This window comes from Callorhinus ursinus, unplaced genomic scaffold (assembly GCF_003265705.2).
Source record: "Callorhinus ursinus isolate GAN/ISIS: 27379988/994484 unplaced genomic scaffold, GSC_fseal_2.0 scaffold87, whole genome shotgun sequence".
In the NCBI taxonomy this organism is placed as follows: domain Eukaryota; kingdom Metazoa; phylum Chordata; class Mammalia; order Carnivora; family Otariidae; genus Callorhinus; species Callorhinus ursinus.
Window position 1 is genome coordinate 1,355,896 of NW_027397149.1, and position 20,382 is coordinate 1,376,277.

The 20,382-nt window shown below is 50.4% G+C and overlaps 1 protein-coding gene across 7 annotated transcripts in view; it reads right to left on the minus strand.

The window, feature by feature from the left end:
• Window positions 1–20,382, minus strand: part of SGF29 (SAGA complex associated factor 29) — a 30,262-nt gene that overhangs the window by 810 nt on the left and 9,070 nt on the right. For 5 of the 7 annotated variants that reach the window (XM_025853867.2, XM_025853868.2, XM_025853869.2 and 2 more), the window contains exons 2-9: window positions 9,460–9,548; window positions 7,401–7,476; window positions 6,648–6,720; window positions 1,875–1,939; window positions 877–1,006; window positions 656–802; window positions 382–417; window positions 135–297 (exon numbers count right to left, since the gene is read on the minus strand). In XM_025853867.2, the coding sequence (XP_025709652.1) occupies window positions 135–297; window positions 382–417; window positions 656–802; window positions 877–1,006; window positions 1,875–1,939; window positions 6,648–6,720; window positions 7,401–7,476; window positions 9,460–9,534 (765 nt within the window). In that variant the 5' untranslated portion in view covers window positions 9,535–9,548. Of the gene's footprint in view, window positions 1–134; window positions 298–381; window positions 418–655; window positions 803–876; window positions 1,007–1,874; window positions 1,940–6,647; window positions 6,721–7,400; window positions 7,477–9,459; window positions 9,549–12,601; window positions 12,818–20,268; window positions 20,341–20,382 lie in introns of those variants that run through there. The other 2 variants (XM_025853863.2, XM_073888186.1) reach the window with 2 other exon arrangements.

Consider the following 20,382-nt stretch of genomic DNA (forward strand, 5'->3'; position numbering starts at 1 on the left):
CGTAGGACTCTCCCAGCTCAGAGAGGCTAGACGATGAAGACAGGAGGGGAAGGAAGGGGAAGGTGACCCCATGACCCATCCGCTCAGCCCAGTGCCGGCGTCATGGTCTGCCTCTCCCGTGGGGGCTGCCTTACCCGTTGTGGGGGCGTGTGGATCAGGGCACGGTAGAAGCAGGTGGTCTGGGGATACAGGGCCAGCACGAGCTGCTCCTTCTGAAATAAGGCTTCAGGATCCGTCTCCGGGTTGGCTTTCCACTGGGGAAGTGGGATGATGCGCCGCCGGCTCAAGGTATGTCTCCTGGAAGGGGGGGGCTCAGGTCAACCCACGCCAGGTGGGGGGCTCCTTTCCAGCCACTGGTCCCTCCCTGACCAGCACACTCACTCTTTGCCTTCTTCATCAATGTCATCTACCTCGTACCTGGCAAACAAAGAGAAAACGGCGGATGCAGGGAGGTGCACGGTCCAAATCAGGAGGCGACGAGGAGGGGCGGGGTGGGGTGTGGGGAGGGGAAGCAGCCCAGGGAGCCCGAGTCACACACCGTCCCCGTCTCCGCAGGCACCCTGGGGAGGCTCTTCTCCCAGCCTGCAGACGGGGGAGAGGGGTGGCCGGCACAGGTGTAGCGGGAGAGCAGACCGAGGGCTGGGTGTCCACTCACTTGTTGGTGGCATGGCTGTAACTGACCACCTCGGCCAGGATCCACTGCTCATCCCCATCCACAGCCTTTACCCGGGCGGCCACCTTGTCTCCAGGTTTGGCCACGTAGTCCCCAGAGGCTGGAATGGCCCCGCAGAGGGGTGGGGGCCTGAGGGTTGGAATAAGGTGTTAGTCCCAGCCCTTCCCTCTTGACAGCTCCCCCCACCCCGGGCCTGCCCTCACTTGTCACCAGGCTTCCCGATCCATAGGGGCAGGGTCATGGCGGACTGCTGCAGCAGGGTCATCAGCACCCCCCTGCGCATGGTCTTCCGAGGGGGCTCCGAGTCATTGTACAGGCCCGCAATCTTGGCCGCTGTGGGAAGGAAGCGCGCCCCTGAGGCACCAGGGACAGGGCACTGGTGCACAGAGCGGTCAGTGGAGCTTGGCCTGGAACCCACCTCCCGAACGACCACCAAGGGCCCAGTGTGACCCCTGCCCTCCCACCAGATTCCCGCGGTAAGAGTTCCGGGCTGCTCTCACAGAGGGCACCAAGGGCAAAAGAAGGGTTCTGAGGTGCTGGTCATATTCGTTTGTTTGGTTAGCCAAAATTTCAGCTGTCTGTAGGCTTATGGGTACTTTTCTACTAGGAGTATATGCTGTCATTCAACAACAAAAAAAAACTAGAAGAACTGTCAAACGTGGACTCCTAACCTCCTTAGGCATGGCTCAACACACCCAGTCAACATCGCGCAAACCCAACTGGCAGTGAGACATGTCTGATGGGCAAGCTGTCTGCCCACTAAGGGTTCACTGAAGGGGTAAGAGATGGGAGAGCCACGGCAGTCTGAAGGGATTCGGAAGCCAACACCTTGTGTAAACTCCATCTGAAGGATGGCTCTCCCAAAGCAGCTGGTGCTTCCCACGGCAAGAGGTGGGGGTGAGAGGTAGCAGGAAGGGGGCAACTGCCCCAGGCGCAAGGGGGAGAGAAGCATGAGGGGGTGGGGTGAAATCTTCCAGGTCTGCACAGGGACACTGGGAGCCCCTGCCTCTGAGCGCTGGCCAGGACCTCCATTCCCTCCCAGACCCAGGCTGCCCAGATGTACGCCCCCGTCAGAAGTCCATGGAACGAGCACACCGGGCTGTGGCAACAGGCCCCCCACCCCTGCAGGGAGCCACAAATGCTGGTCTCAGGAAGCCTCACTCGACCTGGTCAAGAAGCGTCAAGCTTGTCTCCAACTCACCAATCCGCCTTTCTTCCAACAGAGACTTGATTTCCGCTATCTTATCTAGAGCTTTCCGGAGTATGCTGAAGGTGGGGAGAAGGAAGAGGTCTGATGAAGCCCAAAGCACAGACTTCCTTTTCTGCTACAGCAGGCTGGGTAACTCAGACCAGCCCTACTGCCGAAAACTGTAAGCCGTTTTTTTTTTTCTTTCTCTCTTTCTTTCCTTTCTTTCTATCTATCTATCTATCTGTCTATCTATCTAGGATATTTATTTACGACTTTATTTTTAAGTAATCTCTACATCCAACGTGGGACTCGAACCCACAACCCCAAGATCAAGCGTTGCATGCTCTACCAACTGAGCCCGCCAGGTGCTCCTGTGTTTACACTTTATTTTTTTAAAGATTTTATTTATTTATTGACAGAGACACAGCAAGAGAGGGAACACAAGCAGGGGAGTGGGAGAGGGAGAAGCAGGCTTCCCACGGAGCAGGGAGCCCGATGTGGGACTCGATCCCAGGACCCTGGGACCGTGACCTGACCTGAAAGCAGACGCTTAATGACTGAGCCACCCAGGTGCCCCTGTGTTTACATTTTAAAAAGCCTTAAAGAACTGACAAGGTAGTGAGAGGTAGCACGCCCAAGAATCCAAAAGGATTCCACAGCGGTAACCATAACAGAGCCGGCTGCATTTGACAGAGCCTGAAGAAACCCTGAAGCAGTGCTGGCTACCTCGAACAGTCTGGAGATTTGGAGGATAGAAGTGAAAGCTCGGGGTCTGTCCAAGCTGGGACAAGTCAAAGGAGACACTCCAGAGGACTGTGGGGAGTTCTCTGGGCTCGGAGCGGGGCTGGGGGTGGAAGGGTTTTGTCTCTGAAGGGCTGCAGCCCCAGGAAACCTCTGGAGTCAGTTTACAGGGTTCCAAGGTGGCTGGGGCCCAAGCAATCCAGCAGAAGGGAACACAATCCTCACTGGAGGAAGGTTTCTTTATCCTAGATCTTGAGGACTCTCCCCCAAAGAATATTTCAATAGGAATAAGAAGCCCAGACTCCATCTGGGGTCACTGATTTTTCTCCTCTCCCGTGGCTCTTCCTCTGGTCAACCTTTAGTAATTCCCCTGAGGTTCTGAAGGCCTTCATTCGGCAGGAGGGAGATGACAGCCTCGCGCGTGGGCCGGGGGCTGTCACGGGCTCCTGTGGAGCTCATCGGGCAGAGGCTGGAGGCCGGGGGGGCGGGGTGGGGTGGGGTGGGGGTAGCCCTGGCAGAGGGAGCCAGGCAGTCCGGAGCAGGATGCCTGGCGCACCACAGCTCAGCGTGGAGGGCACAGGATGCAGGGAGGGCTCAGTCAGAGGCGCCGCAGGCTCGCGAGCCTGAGGATGTGGGGCAGTCAGGCCCCAGGACAGCAGCAGCCAGGAAGCCAAATGGAACTTGGAGTCTGACCATCGCTGCTGCACCTGTCTGAAGAACAGTTTTAGGCAGCATGTCCTAAGCCATACTCAGTCAGATAGTAACGGAGTGGCTCTTAACCTAGCTGCACATCAGAATCCCCTGGGGAGCTGATTTTTTTTTTTAAGTAGATTCCACACCCAGCATGGAGCCCAATGTGGGGCTTAAACTCACAACCCTGAGATTAAGACCTGAGCTGAGATCAAGAGTTGGACACTCAACCGCTGGAGCCACCCAGGTGCCCCTCCCCTGGGGAGCTTAAAAAAAAAAATCCCAATTGTTTTAGGCAAGAATCATAAACAGATGCCAAAGCTGAGAGTCTGGGGACATGGGATATTTACATAATCTCAGTATTTCCCATAAGAGACTTAATAATTACATAAGGGAAAATGGAACAACCCTGCAGAAACTGGAAAAGCCACCTTCCGACGGGACAGGTCAAGACTGGAGCGGCACCTCTGGCCAGGAGGCTGGAACACTACCGGGCAAGCGCCCCAGCTAACCATCCGCTGTCCAGGGTCCGGAACCGTGGCCTTCGTTTTCTCCTCTGGACAGCTGACGTTCTAACCCGAGCCGTTCAGGCCCTTGGAAAGTTACACCATACCTCTGCCTGCACCAGCCAGGCCGGTCAGAAAACTATCTACCCTAGCTGGAACTCTGGGTGACGGAGTCATCCGCTGTCTGTGGCCAAAGTATCACTGAAGACACCATCCCTTCCGCTGTTGAGAAATGCCTTTTGCACTAAGGTTAGAAAAGATCTGTTCCCATCTGGGAATGGCTACCTGTTTACGGAAAGTGCGATCTTTGATCTTGTTCCCCTTTGATCCTGCCAGTGTGCCAACTCAAGGCCTTTTTTAAAAAAGACCAACTGTTAAATTAAAGAGCAGGGGTTCTTTTCCATTTTCTGCAAAGCAGGAGAATGAAAACCAGCTGGGGGGCAGCCCCTGGCGCACAGGGAAGAGACAACAGCGATGTGTCACGGGCCTCGGGCTAGTTTCTGAGGCTGGCTCTAGGGGCCTCTTCAGTTTCCTGAGGGTTTTAATTGATCTTAGACACGCCTGTGCAGGAGATGCCTCAGGAGCACAGAGACACGTGTTCCCCGCCCTGACCGGGGGCCTCCCCACGCGCGGGGCTGGCCCTTCACACTCTCACACGCTCCCGTACCCAGCACGGTGCCTGGTGCCGACAGGGACTCCGTATCTAGTGATGAATGGATGAACTTTTCAGAGTCAAAAAATGAAATGGCAGCAGAATTGCAAAACGTTGGACCCTGCAATTCTGAAAGGAGCTTATAAATGTTTAACTCCAGGTAGGTCAATGCCAGAGAAGAGCCCACACCAAACTGGTTTCAGAAGCAGTCACTTTGCCAGCAATTAAGCTGGGAAGGGCCGTTTTGCCTTTTACTCTCAAATGTGTGTGTCACTCAAGCTTATGTAAGCCATACTCCAGCGCAGATGAGCACGAAAGGGCCCAACAATGGCCAGGTGACAAATGTGCACACCAGGGGAAGAGGGGGCAGGAAGGATGGGCCGGGAAGCCGGCAGACAACGCCAGCAATCAAAAGGCACGGTGTCTCCTCCCGCCTAAGCCGGCCCCAGTCCAGCACAGGAAGCCCCGTCAGGTCCCTCCATCTAAGCTGCAAAGCCTGGAATCTTCAGCTTCCCCTCTCCCAAATGGCCCCCAATCTTATTTCAGAACCTGCCCTCGAACCCATCCTTGCTTCTCCGTCCCCACTGCCACTGTCCTGGCTCAATTCCATCACCATCTGCCTGGTCTCCTAACTGGCCTTGAATCTCACCCCATCTGCCCTCCACGCAGCAGCCAGGGGTTTTTCTCCTGCTTTACATCTTCGCGGGCTCCCTATGGCCTCCAGGATAAAGTGCAGTTACTGGAAGCCCTCCGAGTCCTGCCTCGCCCTTCCCCAGCCACAAAGGGCCAGTTCTCATTCCCCCAGTGTGCGTGTCCAGCACGCACTCCTCCACGGTCTCTGCCGTGTCCGCCTACGGAGCCCTGCTTCAAGTCTCTCCTCCTCCCTGTGGCTGTCTCAGGCCCCCAGGCACAGTGAGCCCACCTCTGCTGGCCCACCGACTATACTGTCCTGGTCACTGTTTTCTTAGGGTGCCTCTCCTTTCCAGACTGTCTGCCCTTGTAGGCCGGGTCCTCATGTCCCTGTATGGGGACTCCAGCACCAGGCACAGGCTACGTGTCAGCAAAGGTCTGCAAAACCAAGACAACAGCAGGCAAAGAAAATCTGGGACCGTGAGTACAAGGCAGGGTCTTTGAGCACAAGACAGGGTCTGTGAAGGGCCAGATGGGAGGAGAGGAAGATCCTGGAGCCACTGGTAACGCTGAGGGTGCTGACCATCACACATGCAAGGCAGTATTTAAATAGCAGGCCGTGACTCATTAGTCTAGGCTTGTGAGATTAATTTCCAGCATTTAATAAAACAGAACAGAGGACTCCTGGCTGGCTCAGTTGTAAGAGCATGCAACTCTTGATCTCCGGTTGGGAGTTCGAGCCCCACGTCGGGTGTATAGATCACTTAAAAACAAACAAACAAACCCAGACTATATATACAGTAACGGTATAAACTGTACTTCTTGTTCCAATTCTGTGATATATGTGTGTGCTGTGGAAAGGTGATCATTACACCATTCTATTATGGTATTAAAGAATATGGACTCTGGACCTACAGCTGGGCTCCCTGACTTACTAGTTGTTTGACTTTTAGCAGATTATGGAACCCCTTGTGTCTTAGTGTCCTCACCTGTAAAATGGGGGTAATGTCCACCTTGCAGTTGCTCTGAGCATTACGTGAGATAAATACGTAACGTACTTGGAATAGTACCTGGCTCAGTACGGCCACACAGGAGTCCTTATTAGTCGTATTATAAAGATGATGACAAGGTCTTAATATTATGATGAAGCCACAACAGAGAATGTATTTCCTACTATGGGTTATAGTTAAAAGAGTTTGAAAATCACTGGTCTTAGGCACTTTATATACATTATCTCAGGTTATGTTGACAGTTCTGTAGACAGTTATGATCCCTGTTGTAATGATGGGGTAACTGGGTCTCAGCGGGAGCGACTGCTCCAGGTCACCTGATAGTAAAAGGCCGTGCCAGGGTCCGGCCCCCACCTTGCTGCCATCCAGGAAACAGCAGGGCTAGTGGGAAGGGGAGGCCCAAAAGTGGGTTCTAGGGAAAGCGGGGACCCTAATGGACAGCCTGGGGAGCGGGAATCTGCTTATCGGTGGCAGGAAAGGCGGCGGGGGCTGGGGTCTGCAGGTCCCTGCAGCCCAGCACACGGGTGGGTGACAAAGGGGAGGGGACAGTACTCACTTGCACTCAGCCTCCGCATCAGCCTTGGCAGTTGTATAGAGCCCGCGCAGCTTTGTCCGGTAATAAGGAGAGACTGCAAAGTGAGCAGAGGAAGAGGGTGGGCAGGGGGGTGGCTGGCAGTCCTGTGGGGCTGCTTCTGTGCACCCGAGAGGCGTGCAGAGGCCACGGATTGGGACGTGAGCTTCGCTGGCTCAAAGTACCCCCTGAGGCCGTTGCCCCAGGTTTAAGGAGTTCACGTTTTCATATGGTACACATGCCATCACTGCATTTGGCAGAGGACTTTCTAGCCTTTGCCATAGCATGACACACGCAGAAACCACTTCTTAGCACACAGGAGAACAGACAACAGTTCCCAAAGCTGCTTAGAGTTGGAAAGCACTAACCCAGGAGGCTGAGCTGGAGGGCCTTTGGGGCACGTGCAGGGGATGCTGGGAGGGAAGCTCTCTAGAAAACACCAACTAACTGGGGTGCTTGTGCACTCAACGGGGTTCCCCTGGATGCAGCCTTAACACTGACTTCCCAGTCCCTAGAGTTGGGGGATTTTAAGGTTTTTTTAGTGCTAGGTGGTCTGTCATCTGTTTCCTGGGTCACCTTAGGTCACTCAGCCGAAGGGAAAACTGACTAAGAAGCAGTTCGTTTTGGATTACGTAAGACACATGCAAAAGTCCTGTCTGAAACTAGTGATAGCCCTGTTCCCGGTCTCAGCCCACCCCCCTTTCTCCTCCCCTTTCTCTTCTGAGCCCAGTGACTTACTCTTGTTCTCCGTCTGCATCCGCTCATGGGTCTTCTGGATGTTCACTAAGTTGTGTTCACTCCGCGAACGCTCTTCCTGCAGGGGTAAGGTCAACAGGACATGAGAGTGGTCCTTTGTCCTGCCGTGGCCCCCGGCATCCCAGGCCAGAGGCCCCAGAAATACGTATGCCAGTCTCTTCTGACCCCTACTTTTCAGGTTACATCCCACTACAAAGGACATCGTTTGGGAAGGCATTTCCAGGACTGCTCCCTTCCGGGCCACAGGACTGTGTGGTGTATGGCTCCCAAGAGATGGGTCTTTGTGTAACCTGGGTGGGGGCGCCTGGGCGGCTCAGTCGGTTAAGCTCTTGATCTCAGCTCAGGTCTTGATCTCAGGATCATGAGTTCAAGCCCCACGCTGGGCTCCATTTGTAATTTATATTAATGCACTATGACTGCCCTGACCCAAGAACAGATCAAAATAAGACATCCTGAGCTAGAGCTGGCAGAGACAGGACTGTTATTTTGAGTACCATTTGGGGCTCCCCCTAGGTAGGAGGTGGGCCCTGCTATAAGAGAACACACAATGAAAAGCAGTCTCTCAGTACAAGCCTGTGAGCTCAGACAGGGCAACTGGCTTTGTCCCCAGCTGACTCAGAACCCAGAAATAACTGAATCGTGGCCAAGTGGAATAAAGCAAATATCATGAAGTAAAAATACTGTAAAGTAGGGTGCCTGGGTGGCTCAGTTGGTTGGGCGACTGCCTTCGGCTCAGATCATGATCCTGGAGTCCCAGGATCGAGTCCCACATCGGACTCCCTGCTCGGCAGGGAGTCTGCTTCTCCCTCTGACCCTCCCCCCTCTCATGTGCTCTCTTTCTCTCATTCTTTCTCTCAAATAAATAAAAAAATCTTTAAAAAAAAAAAAGAGAAAAAAATACTGTAAAGTAAAAATGTCGTCCATAACAATATCTGGTAAATGGGCAAGGCCAATTCTGTTGGGAGGGCATAACAAATAGCTCTGTAATTCTAACTTGTTCTGTAATGAAACTGAACTCTACCATGACCGTAGTTGAACATGGTGTAACACACTAGCAACGCTAGTAATATTCAGCTGCCCCCCCTGTCAAGAAGTCATCTGCTGATACTGGTACTGATGAGCAAACGTGCTGGGAACCGGGGCCAGATTCTCAGACAGGAACGCTGACGGGAAATGACTGGCCCAAGGAAGAACTTGATTTAGCTCACCATCAGCTAATGTCTATGCTGAACAGTTTCACACAAATTTATAAGGCATGAACAGTACTGCATGAAGGGGGGAAATGGGTAATCAGATTAGTATAAATTATGAAAACGTAGGTACTGGCTCTACGGGACCAACTGCTTGTTTCTTGCAGTCTCTCCCTGGCCCACACCGGCTCCTGCAGTGTCAGGCACAGTGCGTGCTCGGGCAAGCAGCTGCTATACGGACTGGCTACAGAGGCCCCACGATCATTTTGCTGCAAGGGAGTGGAGGCCAAGGGCCGGGCTGGGGGCGGCTGTGCAGTAAAAGATGAACTCAGCAGAGTTCATCTTCAGCAGGCCTGTGTTTTCAGACCCTGCGCCTTCCAGACGAGGCCCCTGACCAGCTCCTGGGAGAGAACCTCTCCACTCTTGGCTTATCCTGCCTGCGAAGTGTATCTTCGTTCAGCTGGATAGGGGGTGGAGGGAAAAGGGGAGGGACCATGATGGGTACAGAGCATTTTTGTCAGATGATGAAAATGTCCTGAAACTGATCGTGGGGATCAGTGGGTGGCACTTGGGTGTCGTGGGTGGCATGACTCTGTGAATATACTAAAAACCACTGGAATCGCATACTTCAAATGGGTGAGCTGTACGGTATGTGAATCCTAGCTCATTAGAGCCGTCATGGAACAGAGAGGATTATGACGTCCTGCCGCTGACAAAAAATCCGCTGTCACGCCCCACATTCTCCTCAGCTCCCGGTTCATCAGTCACGTGGGTCCCTGCGTGTTCAAAGTCTGTGAACGCCCCGTGGCTTGTGTGCTGCCCTCCAGGAGCCAAGGGCTGTGGATTCCTACCTGAGTTTGTTTAATCAGCTGATGGAGCTCCGTGAGAAGTTCTGCGATGCGGGAATCAGCAGACACCAGGGCCATTGTGTCCGGGGTGCCTGGCGTGGAGGCGAACAAAAGGGAACCCTGTTAGGGGCTGTGTGTGTTGAAGCTCAGGGTGTCAAGTAATGACCTCATACCAGAACACATTAAAACTTTAGGAATTTCACATAATTTCTACAACAGTTATAACAGCATTTATCCAAACAACAGACCCAAGGTTTATCATCATCACCACCCCGAAAATGGTCTTTTTAACAGAGAGAAAAGCAGAGTATCAATCTTATGCCAGTGTACTTTTAAAATCCATTTATTTTGGGGCGCCTGGGTGGCCCAGTCAGTTAAGTGTCTGACTTTGGCTCAGGTCATGATCTCAGGGTCCTGGGATTGAGCCCCACAGGGAGTCTGTTTCTCCCTCTCCCTCAAATTAATACAATCTTTTTAAAAAAATTCATTTATTTCAATCTTAGTCCTGACCACATACAAAGTTTTTTTTTTTTAAAGATTTTATTTATTTGAGAGAGAGAATGAGAGAGAGAGAGAGAGAGCATGAGAGGGGGGAGGGTCAGAGGGAGAAGCAGACTCCCTGCCGAGCAGGGAGCCCGATGCGGGGCTCCATCCCAGGACCCCAGGGTCATGACCTGAGCCGAAGGCAGACACTTAACTGACTGAGCCACCCAGGTGTCCCAAGATTGGTTATTTAGAGAGAAAAGGCTTAGGATGAAATCTGAATGAAAAAGTGTTTGCCTGGACACACCTTCTACAACTTTTTCATTCAGATTTCGTCCTAAGCCTTTTCTCTCTAAATAACCAATCTTGGGACACCTGGGTGGCTCAGTCAGTTAAGTGTCTGCCTTCGGCTCAGGTCATGACCCTGGGGTCCTGGGCTCGAGTTCCATATTGGGCTTCCTGCTCAGTGGGGAGCATGCTTCTCCCTCAGCCTGCCACTCCCCCTATTTGTACTCTCTCTCTCTCTGACAAATAAATAAATAAAATCTTAAAAAAAAAAAAGAATTCTGGTGCAGCAGACAGTTCACAATTGGTTACTACTTAATTTTCAGACTAAGGTTTCTAAGTTAAAATTCTGTTAAATGTAATTAAGGCTGATGGAAATGATAAGGAAAGCAACTGTCAGTTTCTCCAAAATAAGAAGCTAGAAGCACAAACCGGTGTTCAGTAAACAATGCTTTAGTATTTTGTTTTGTTAGGGACAAGACTTGGATTGCCAATGAATTCAATCCAATTTATTGTTTAACTTAGCAAATTTTAAAGGTTCAGGTTACTAAAGATTTTGAAAGCCATTTAAAAGTTTTACCTATAAACTTTTTTTTTTTCTTTTAAGTAGGCTCCACGTCCAGCGTGGAGCCCAATGTGAGGCTGGAATTCATGACCGTGAAATCAAGACCTGGGCTGAGATCAAGAGTTGGACACTTAACTGACTGAGCCCCCAGGCGCCCCTACCTAGAAACCTTTTCATTTATTCAAACTACTCGTTCTTAACAATTACCTAGGAAAGGTTTATGAGACGGGTAAAATTAACCACCATTTAAAATCATCTTTTGCTGACAAACTGCAGCAAAGATAACATGAGCTTATCTGACCTTCAGTAAACCTCAGTGAAATTTTACATTTAATGCTGATAGCTCTAAAGATACATCCATTTTAATTAAACTAATAAACCTAAATTAGCTTTACTACAGAATATGTTGCACTCGTGCGCACTAACAGTCAATTTTACTTGGGGCACCAATGGGGAAATCTGAAGGGAGTGGGTTAAGTCCAAGGGAACTCTTGGACCTCTTCATGCTGATTCAGGAGGTGCTTCAGTTGAAACCTCATAAGGAGGTGGCGCCAACAGCTTGGGGTGCTCCTTGCTCCTCCACAGTGAGGGCAGGAGGCACGGAGGTGTCACCAGAGCTGGTTATGTAAGCCTCGCCTAGGGTGGTGCGGAAACAGGAGGAGAGGGAAGGGGTGCTGCCAACAAGGCTGGAGGTGGATAAAAGCCCAAACAGAAAAAAGAGGACTCCAGGTCCTAAAGCTCATCAGCTGAGACAGAAGAACAAATGCACATTTTCTCTCCACCCACAAAAAGTGAAAACAGGCAGTCCGTGTTGGGCCAGAGAATTCAGGGAACCTCTTCGAAACAAAAGGAGTTTCAGCAGCTGCTTGGAATACTCCTTAAAGTCACCGCCCCAAGGTAGACTAACCACAGACAACTGGCAGTTATCATAGCCATCAACCTGGAAAAGAATGAGGGAGAAGCCCCCAAGTGCAAGTCAGGCAACATTCCTCCAGGCCTCTCAAGACACATTTCAGATCTGATGCACAAAGAAGCAAACAAAGAGGGGCGCCTGGGTGGCTCAGTCGATAAGCGTCTGCCTTCAGCTCAGGTCATGATCCCAGGGTCCTGGGATCGAGCCCCGCATGGGGCCCCGCATCGGGCTCCCTGCTCCGCGGGAAGCCTGCTTCTCCCTCTCCCACTCCCCCTGCTTGTGTTCCCTCTCTCGCTGTGTCTCTCTCTGTCAAATAAATAAATACAATCTTTAAAAAAAGAAGCAGCAGCAAATGAAGAAGTGGTAAGTAACTTGGGAAAAAGTGAGGCGTGGATAGGATCTTGGTAGCAATCTGTTGACAGGAAAGCAGGGGGCGGGGCACATACAGAACAGGACCTCTTGGGGTGGCGCTGGCCGGGACCACCCCCTTGGGACTGGATCTTGGATAATGAGGAATTTGATAAACAAAACAGAGGATCTCAGGGGAACAGGGAGGGGAGGGGGAAAATGAAACAACAAGAAACCAGAGAGGGAAACAAACCATAACAGACTCAATCTCGGGAAACAAACTGGGGGTTGCTGGAGTGGAGCGGGGTGGGAGGGATGGGGTGGCTGGGTGATAGACATTGGGGAGGGTGTGTGCTATGGTGAGCGCTGTGCATTGCGTAAGACTGATGATTCATAGAACTGTACCCCTGAAACAAGTAATACATTATATGTTAATAAAAAATAAAAATTAAAAAAAAGGACTGGATCATGGATAAAGCTCATGAGAAAGTTGCCCGGATTTGATAGGATTTCCATACTTTTGTTTCTTCATGTCTCTCATTCGTCCTTACCCATGGGCTGTTTGGCATTTTCGGTCCTGCTCTCAGATTAAGTGGTCCCCTGTCCGGTGAGTGCCCCAACTGCATAAGAGCTCCCACCGGTCCCTTGCAGGAAGCACACGGTCAGATGTATCTTGGATTTTATGCTCATGGAGGGATCACACCAGGTTATTTAGGAGGACACCTCACACGGGAGTTAAGATCGGTGGCCGTCCCGATGACATGCATGGCCATCCTGCGCCCGAGAAGAATACGAGTATTGAAAGAATGGGTAAAACAGGGAGAGCCTGAGCCAACGCCATTATGGCCAACGTACTAGTGGCCAGCCGGCTGGCAAGAGTTTGTCCCTCCCTGGAACGTAGCCACAGGAAAGAGGTTCTTCCCCTGAGTACTTGGACAAGGCACCTTCCAAAGGGTGATACTATTTAGGACATCTCCGAAAAAGAACAGGGTAAGAAACAAAGACTGGGGGTAAAGAAGACTTACCCAGCCACACTGAATCTCCTGAATTCTTTCTGGCCCTGTCCCTGTACAGGTCACCAAAACTTATGTGGGGGTTGTTGAGCACAACGGTCAGGAAAGAATTCTTGAGCCACTGACAGTGCAACTTAGTAAGTTTATTTAAGTAGCACGGGGACAGGACCCATGGGCAGAAAGAACTGCGCTTTGGCTATGTGAGGCTGGTGCTTAATATACTCAGCAAAGGGAAGGAGGCATGCAGGGAATATAAGATTACAAAAGTTTCTTCAAATTTCTTTGAATTTCTAAAACTACTTTTGCAAGATTCCTCTGGTGTTTAACATTCAGTTCAATATTAACTATTGGTGAGATGTGCAGGCAGTCATGAGACCCTTAAAGAATGTAGCAACCAGCACGTATTTGATCCCTATCAAAACTATGCAGGCTTTAGGTTAGCCTTCCCAGCTAAAGGTAAACATTTTCCTACTTCTATCCCTCATCATTTTCTTTCTTTCTTAGGATTTTATTTATTTGAGAGGGAGAGAGGGAGAGAGAGCGCGCACACACGCAGTTGCAGGGGGAGGAGCAGAGGCAGAGGGAGAAGCAGACTCCCTGCTGAGCAGGAAGCCTGACACGGGGGCTTGATCCCAGGACCTGGAGACCACAACCCGAGCCAAAGGCAGATGCCCAACCGATTGAGCCACTCAGGCACCCCTATCCCTCATCATTTTCAATGCAATCCCACCTGACTTCTTTGCAGAAATTAACAAGCTCATCCTAAAATTCATATGGTAATTCAAGGGATCCAGAATAGACAAAACAATCTCAAAAATAAAGAAGTTTTCCCAATTACAAAACGCACTACACAACGCCATAGTAATTAAGAGAGTGAGGTACTGGCTTAAGGATAGATCTAAAGATCTGTGAAACAAAATCGAGAGACCAGAAATAAACCCTCATACCCACAGTCAATTAATTTCCAACCAGGGTGGAAAAGAATCATCTTTCTGACAAATGGTGCTGGGACAACTAGATATCCACATGGAAAAGAATGAATTTGGACCCTGACCTCAGACCATATACAAAAATGATCTGAATAGACAGTTCTCCAAAGAAGATATACAATGGCCAAGAAGCCCATGGAGAGATGCTCAATATCATTAGCCAACCAGGAAATACAAATCAAAACCACCAGGAGGTATCATTTCACACTCACCAGGATGGCTCTAATCAAAAAGAGACATAATAACAAGTGTCGAGGAGGGTGTGAAGAAACACGAATGGACAGGAGTGGTTTCAGTCACACAAAGGAACGTATTACTCAACAGTGAAAGGAGTGAAGGACTCATCCGTGCTTCATTAACACAGATGAACTCTGAAAACCTGATGCTAAGTAGAAGCCACACACAACAGACTACATACTGTGAGTCCATTTAGATGAAATAGCCAGAATTCAAGTCCAAAGTCTTGTTAATTTTGGGTAGATGTACCTCCGCACTCTTACCCCCCAGTCTTGGGCAAACACTAATCTACTTTGTTTCTATAGATTTGTCCATTCTGTACTTCTTTTCTTCTTATTGTGGAATAATATTCCTTTGTTTGCATATACCACATTTTGTATATCAACCAATGGATATTTGGGTTGTGTTCACTTTTTGGCTACTGAGAATAATGCTCAGTTATGAAGAGCGCCTGGCTGGCTCAGTTGGTAGAGCGTGTGACTCTTGATCTCAGGATTGTAGGTTCGAGCCCCACACTGGGCGTAGAGATTACTTTAAAAGAAGAAGGAAAAAGAAGGAAGAAAGAAGAAGAATGCTATTATGAACACTCATGGACAAGTTTTTCCATGGACATGTTTTCATTTTCCAGGTCTGTACCTAGGAGTGGAATTGCTGAGTCAAATGGTCACTCTATGCTCAACCTTATAAGGAGCTGCCAGACTGGTTCCAAAGTGGCTGCACCATTTTACATTCCCATCAGCAACGCACGAGGGTTCGGACAGCTCTACGTCTGCACCAATGCGTGGGATTGTCTTTCTGACGCCAGCCATCCTGGTGGGTTGTTAGATGTTAACTAGTGGTTTTGAGTCGCATTTCCCCAATGGCTAATGATGCTGAACATGTTTTCACATGTTTATTAGCCATCTGTGTGTCTTTTTTGAAGAACTGCCCTTTGCCCATTTTTATTGATTTATTCGTCTTTTTTATTGTTGAATTTTGTCCTCTGAAACACATTTTTAGATTTTTATGCAGTCCAATGTATCTATTTTTCTCTGCTCGGGACGCAGACCTGTTTTCCCACATGTGCGACACTATTTGCAGCACCACAGCAATACATTTCAGTCTAGAGAACATGTCCCTTAAAAAAAAAAAAAGTCTAGCTGCATTTAGCTAGAACCGCATGAAATAACGGATCTCGAGTTTAGAGATGAGAAGTGTACAAACTTGAGAAATGATCAGCATGAAGATCATTGCTAAAGTCTAGGAACTGATCTGCCGTGTGAGAAAAGAGGGAGGAGGAAAGACCACCCCCTGAGCTCAGTAGAAAGATCGCAGGAAGGGATGGATTAGCACGGAAGACCTTTGTTCTCTCTCCTGCTAACTAAAGCAGGAATCCTAGGTGGAACCACCTGCCTTCTACCGGCCCACACCCGTGCCGAGTAAAACTGGGGCAAGCCCCATAGCCGGACATGGGGGGTTGACTTTACACAGCACCGTGACAAACGCCGGCAGCAGGCGCGCCCACTATGCCATCACGCCAACTGGTTATCCTTCCCAGTGATTCCGCTGCCCTCAGACCTGGGTCTGGGCCCCCGCTAGCTAAAGTCCCAGGTTCCTACTCTGCTCAGAAGAGAAGCCAGAGACCTTGTTCCCACCAAGACACCAAGACCACAACGAGCTCCATGCAGCAGCACCTGCACCTCTGCCTCCCCCAGAGGGAAGGACTAGCCCCTCCCCTGTGCTCCAAACCCCATCTCCTCCCGGGCCGTCTGATACTCCTTTCCTGTGCAGTATGAGCAAAATGAGCATACTTTAGGAGAGCCCATCTTAAAAAAATAAATAAATAAGAGCTTCCAATCCCCACTCGCCTCCAGCTCCCTAACCCTGTTTCTCTTCACAGAAAAACTTCAGTTGTCCAAGCCTGGGCCTCTCGTCCTCACCCCCATTTTACTTTTCAACCCACTAACGTCTAGCTTCTGTCCTCCCCAGTGCAGTGACGACGCTCTCAAGAGAGCGAATAACCATATGGGTCAAAGCACCAGATCCTCTCCTGCTTGGGCCAACCCGACCTGTCTGCATCTCACTCGACACAGGTGCCCACTGCTGCCGCCTCCTCTGGCTTCAGGGCCTCCCTCCTGCACCGTCCACCCTCCACCTCACTCCGGCTCCTCCAGTCTCTGGGGCTGGCCCCTCACCTGCCCGCCCTGCAAATGCGGGCACTACTCAGGGCGAGTCTGGCCACCCCCCTCTGCCCTGCCCCCAGAGGCCACAGAAAAGGACAGGGAGCGCTCTCCTGAGTCTGACAGGACGTTCCTGAGGACCTCAGGGAGAGCACCTCTAGTGCGAGACAGGAGCCACCGTCCTGCCGGCTGAGCTGTGGCACCAGGGAGGGCGGAGGCCTGAGCGGGAGGCAGAGGGGGTTTCAGGTGGGGAAACGGAGTATGCTGCCTGACGGACAGGAGCACGCTGAGAACAAGTCCAGGGACCAGAGAAAAGGGCTGCATCTGAAGAAGAGCCGGGCGGGTGCGCAGTGGGACCCAGCCCTCACCATCTGCGAACCCTGCTTCCGCCTGTCTTAGCCGCACACACGCAGCACGGATGTCCTGTGCCCTTCCACCTCTCCCCTTCTGTCCCTGGCATGCCCCTCCCCCTCCTCACCAAGGATACAAACGTTACACTTTCAAGGATCAGCTCGAGGTGGGTCCTGCTGGGCTGTCCCGAAAAAGCCAAACTTGTCCCTTATTGGACTCTTCCTTTATAAACTGGTTTTTTCTTCCCCAACCAGACTGGAGCCTCCTCAGGCACGAACACACACCTCTGCTTTCATCAACGAACCCTTTACATCAATAACCGCCACTGATAGGTCGGGTCAAGGACTTGGCAGGAACTTTATAATTTTTTCTACTTCACACACCACCTCTCTCCTGCCCTGACCCCCCACCCCTGCCATGAGGTCCATTCTGAATTTCCCACATCAGCTATTCCAAACTCTGTTGTTAAGTATAGGCTTTTCCCTGGCTCCCGCAGGCTACCTCACTATCAACTATGAACCACATGGTACCAAATCCCAAATCCACTGCCACCCCCTATGACCTCCCCAAGATTCAGAATCTTATTTTCATGCCGGCTAGACAGCTCTAGCAGAGAAGACCCCAAATCCCTATGTTCAACAGAGACATTCCTTACATGAGCCTCTCTACTTCTGTATGCTAGAAATATTCTACAATTTAAAAAAGACTTTAAATCGTGTCCAGAAAATATTCTAAAATTAAATAATGGATAGTTGTACAAATCTGTGAATATACTTTAAAAAACCCAACAATGAATCGTGCACTTTGAATGGGTGAATTGTACGGTACGTGAATTTTAGCTCAATAGAACTTAAAAAAAATCAGTATGTCCAAAGCCAGACTCCTCCCTCTCTGCCTCCCCTCCCCCGAAACTCCTGTGTGGTAGTATGCTCCTTTCCTGTTGCCGTTTCCATAACCCATCCAGCCGCCGGTGCTGGAAACAGCGAGTTTCACACCCCCATCCCCCTATGTCTAATCAGTCACCACTCCCGCTGACTTACTGCCCCATAAACCCATCCCTCTCTCCTGGCCTTCAGGCACTGTCTCCCCCCATACCAATGACACAGCAGCCCCCTTCTGCATTCTCCTCTCCATCAAATCCACCCTCTGTAAGGTCCTAGAACCACCCATCTAAAAGACAAGTGGACAAGTGTGGTCATGTTCCCCTAACAAAGCTTTCAACCCCTGCCTCGAGATAAGTCAAGCCCTTCACATACCACACTGGCTCGATGAAGAGGCTTCCATCCCCACGAACCACCCCCACCAGCCTCATCTCCTCTCACCAGGGCCTGCCTCATACCTCATATTCCAGCCACTCCAAACTCTTCTGGTTTTGACCATACACCATGTAATTTCTTATCCCCATGCTGTTCCCTCTATCTGGGATGCCCTTCCTGCAAGCAGGACACCCCTAATCCTCTGCCTGATTTAACAACTTAGTCTCTAAGACCTGGCTTACTTATCAAGTCATCTCCTTTCACCAGCCACGGTTAGAACCCCACTCCTCCTACCCCCACCCCCAGTCTCCCAGGCTGAGTTAAGTTACTTTTCTCTGTGTTCCCACAATATCCTGTGCATCTCTCTACCACAGTGCCTACCAAATCCTATTAAAATTCTGTTCGTGTGTTTTTGTCTCCTCCCCAGCTAGTCTAGTCCCTGAGGGTGGGGATCACTCCACCTCCTGTATCTAGCATGGAGCTGGCACGTGGTACCCACCATCTTCACTTCTACTCCTGTTCATGCCTCATCCCAACATGGCGTGGCTCTCCCTCAGTCCCCAGTGATCTCCTGCCAGCTCTTGGACCTTTCCACCGCACTGAATACCTGACCACACGCTGCTTCTCAAAGCTCTGTTCTCTGGATTTCCAGGCCTCCAGTCCCCCCTATTTCTTCAACCACCCTGTACGGTCTTTCTGTTGCTCCCTCCTCTACCCCAGAGGACAATCACCCTAGGAAGCCCTTCTCTGTCTCTAAGCACTCCCTGGGCATCTCATCGACTGTAAGGCCCCATATTCTGAAACTTCCAAATGGAGATCATCAGCCTTGACCTCTCTCCAAGGTTCCCAACTCAGATTTCCAGCTGCCACCTGATGGCTCAACCCAGATGCCCCTCAGACACCTCATACTTCCTTCTGCCCTGCCTTCCAGATGTGGGTTGATGGCATCCATCACTGTCCAGCTAGCTTCCCAGGCTGCAAATCCCAGAGTCATCCATTCCTCCTTCTTGATCAGCTACAACCCCCCACACCTCCCTGACCCACCCTCTTCAAATTCTAGGGATTTTGCCTAAGAAATTTCTCTCAAACCTAGCCCTTCCCTTCCACCACACCTGTCACTGTCTTAGTTGGGGCTCTCATCACATTATCACAATATCATCCCATCTCTGTGTCTCACTGTAGTTGGGCACAAAGCCTGTTTCTCATAAGGAAAAGAAAATTTTAATATATACATATATATTAAATATATGCACATAATAAAAACATTCAAATGATACCAGAAGTACAATGAAATCTCCCACCCCTAGAAGCAACCACTACTGTTTCTTGGGTATTTCTCCAGAGGTATCCCATGGATACACAGGGGGAAAAAAGCACGTTATCTCCTCAAACCTTTTGCAAATGGAAGATGCAAAGACAGACATACACGCGAGAGATGGAGGCTGACACTTGCAGTATACTGGCTGGAAAAGCGGACCCATGTGGTCTGGAGGGGAGGGAGTAGATCAAATGCCAAAGTGGGCAGCAGTGGGGAGGTGGTACCCATTTTTGGAGACCTTCAGCCTCTGACACTCAGCCCCTACACCAATTATCGGGATCCCCTCACATATGCACGGTTTACCAGTGGTTTTTAAAAGGCTTTCATCTCCCCTCGTTTCTATCCAGTGTGCAATACTGAGAAGCACTCACATGGATGACAGCCCTCCGGAGGGTCGCCTTGCCTGCTGGGTAGCTCCCTGCCTGGGAAAACCTCACTTCATGATTTTATGAAAAACCACTGCTATCTCTGGAACCACTCGGTCACCAGCTCAGCAAGTGGACCATCAAGGTATTCCACTACCTGGATGTCCCTTCCCCCAGGACCTATCAGACAAATGCCAGCATGTTCTTCCTGCTCAATGCCCCCTCTTCCTGGGGGCACCCCTTAACCATTCAGCAGTCAGGAACTCCCCTGGCTCCCCAGAGCACTCTGGCCACACCTCTCTTTCCATTTTTTCTAATTAACAGGGGAAAAAAAATAGTAGAACAATATTAAAGAATCATTCAAGCAAGTCCCAGCAACCTAAAATGATTTTCATTCTGTGTGCCACTCTGCGCATGCAACATAACCACAATTGGCACGCATATGTTCTTGTAAGACTGCTTTCTACTTGTGTGGGAGTCCACTTCTCACATTCCCAGCCCCTTACGTAGAAGAACAGAGTTTTACTCACCTTTGTATCTTGGCACCCAAAATGAAGCCTGGAACATAGGGAGGGCTTGGTAGCTGTTTGTCGGAAACTACTCTGGGAAACACAGGAAGAGGCGAACAGCATGCCCAGCACTCA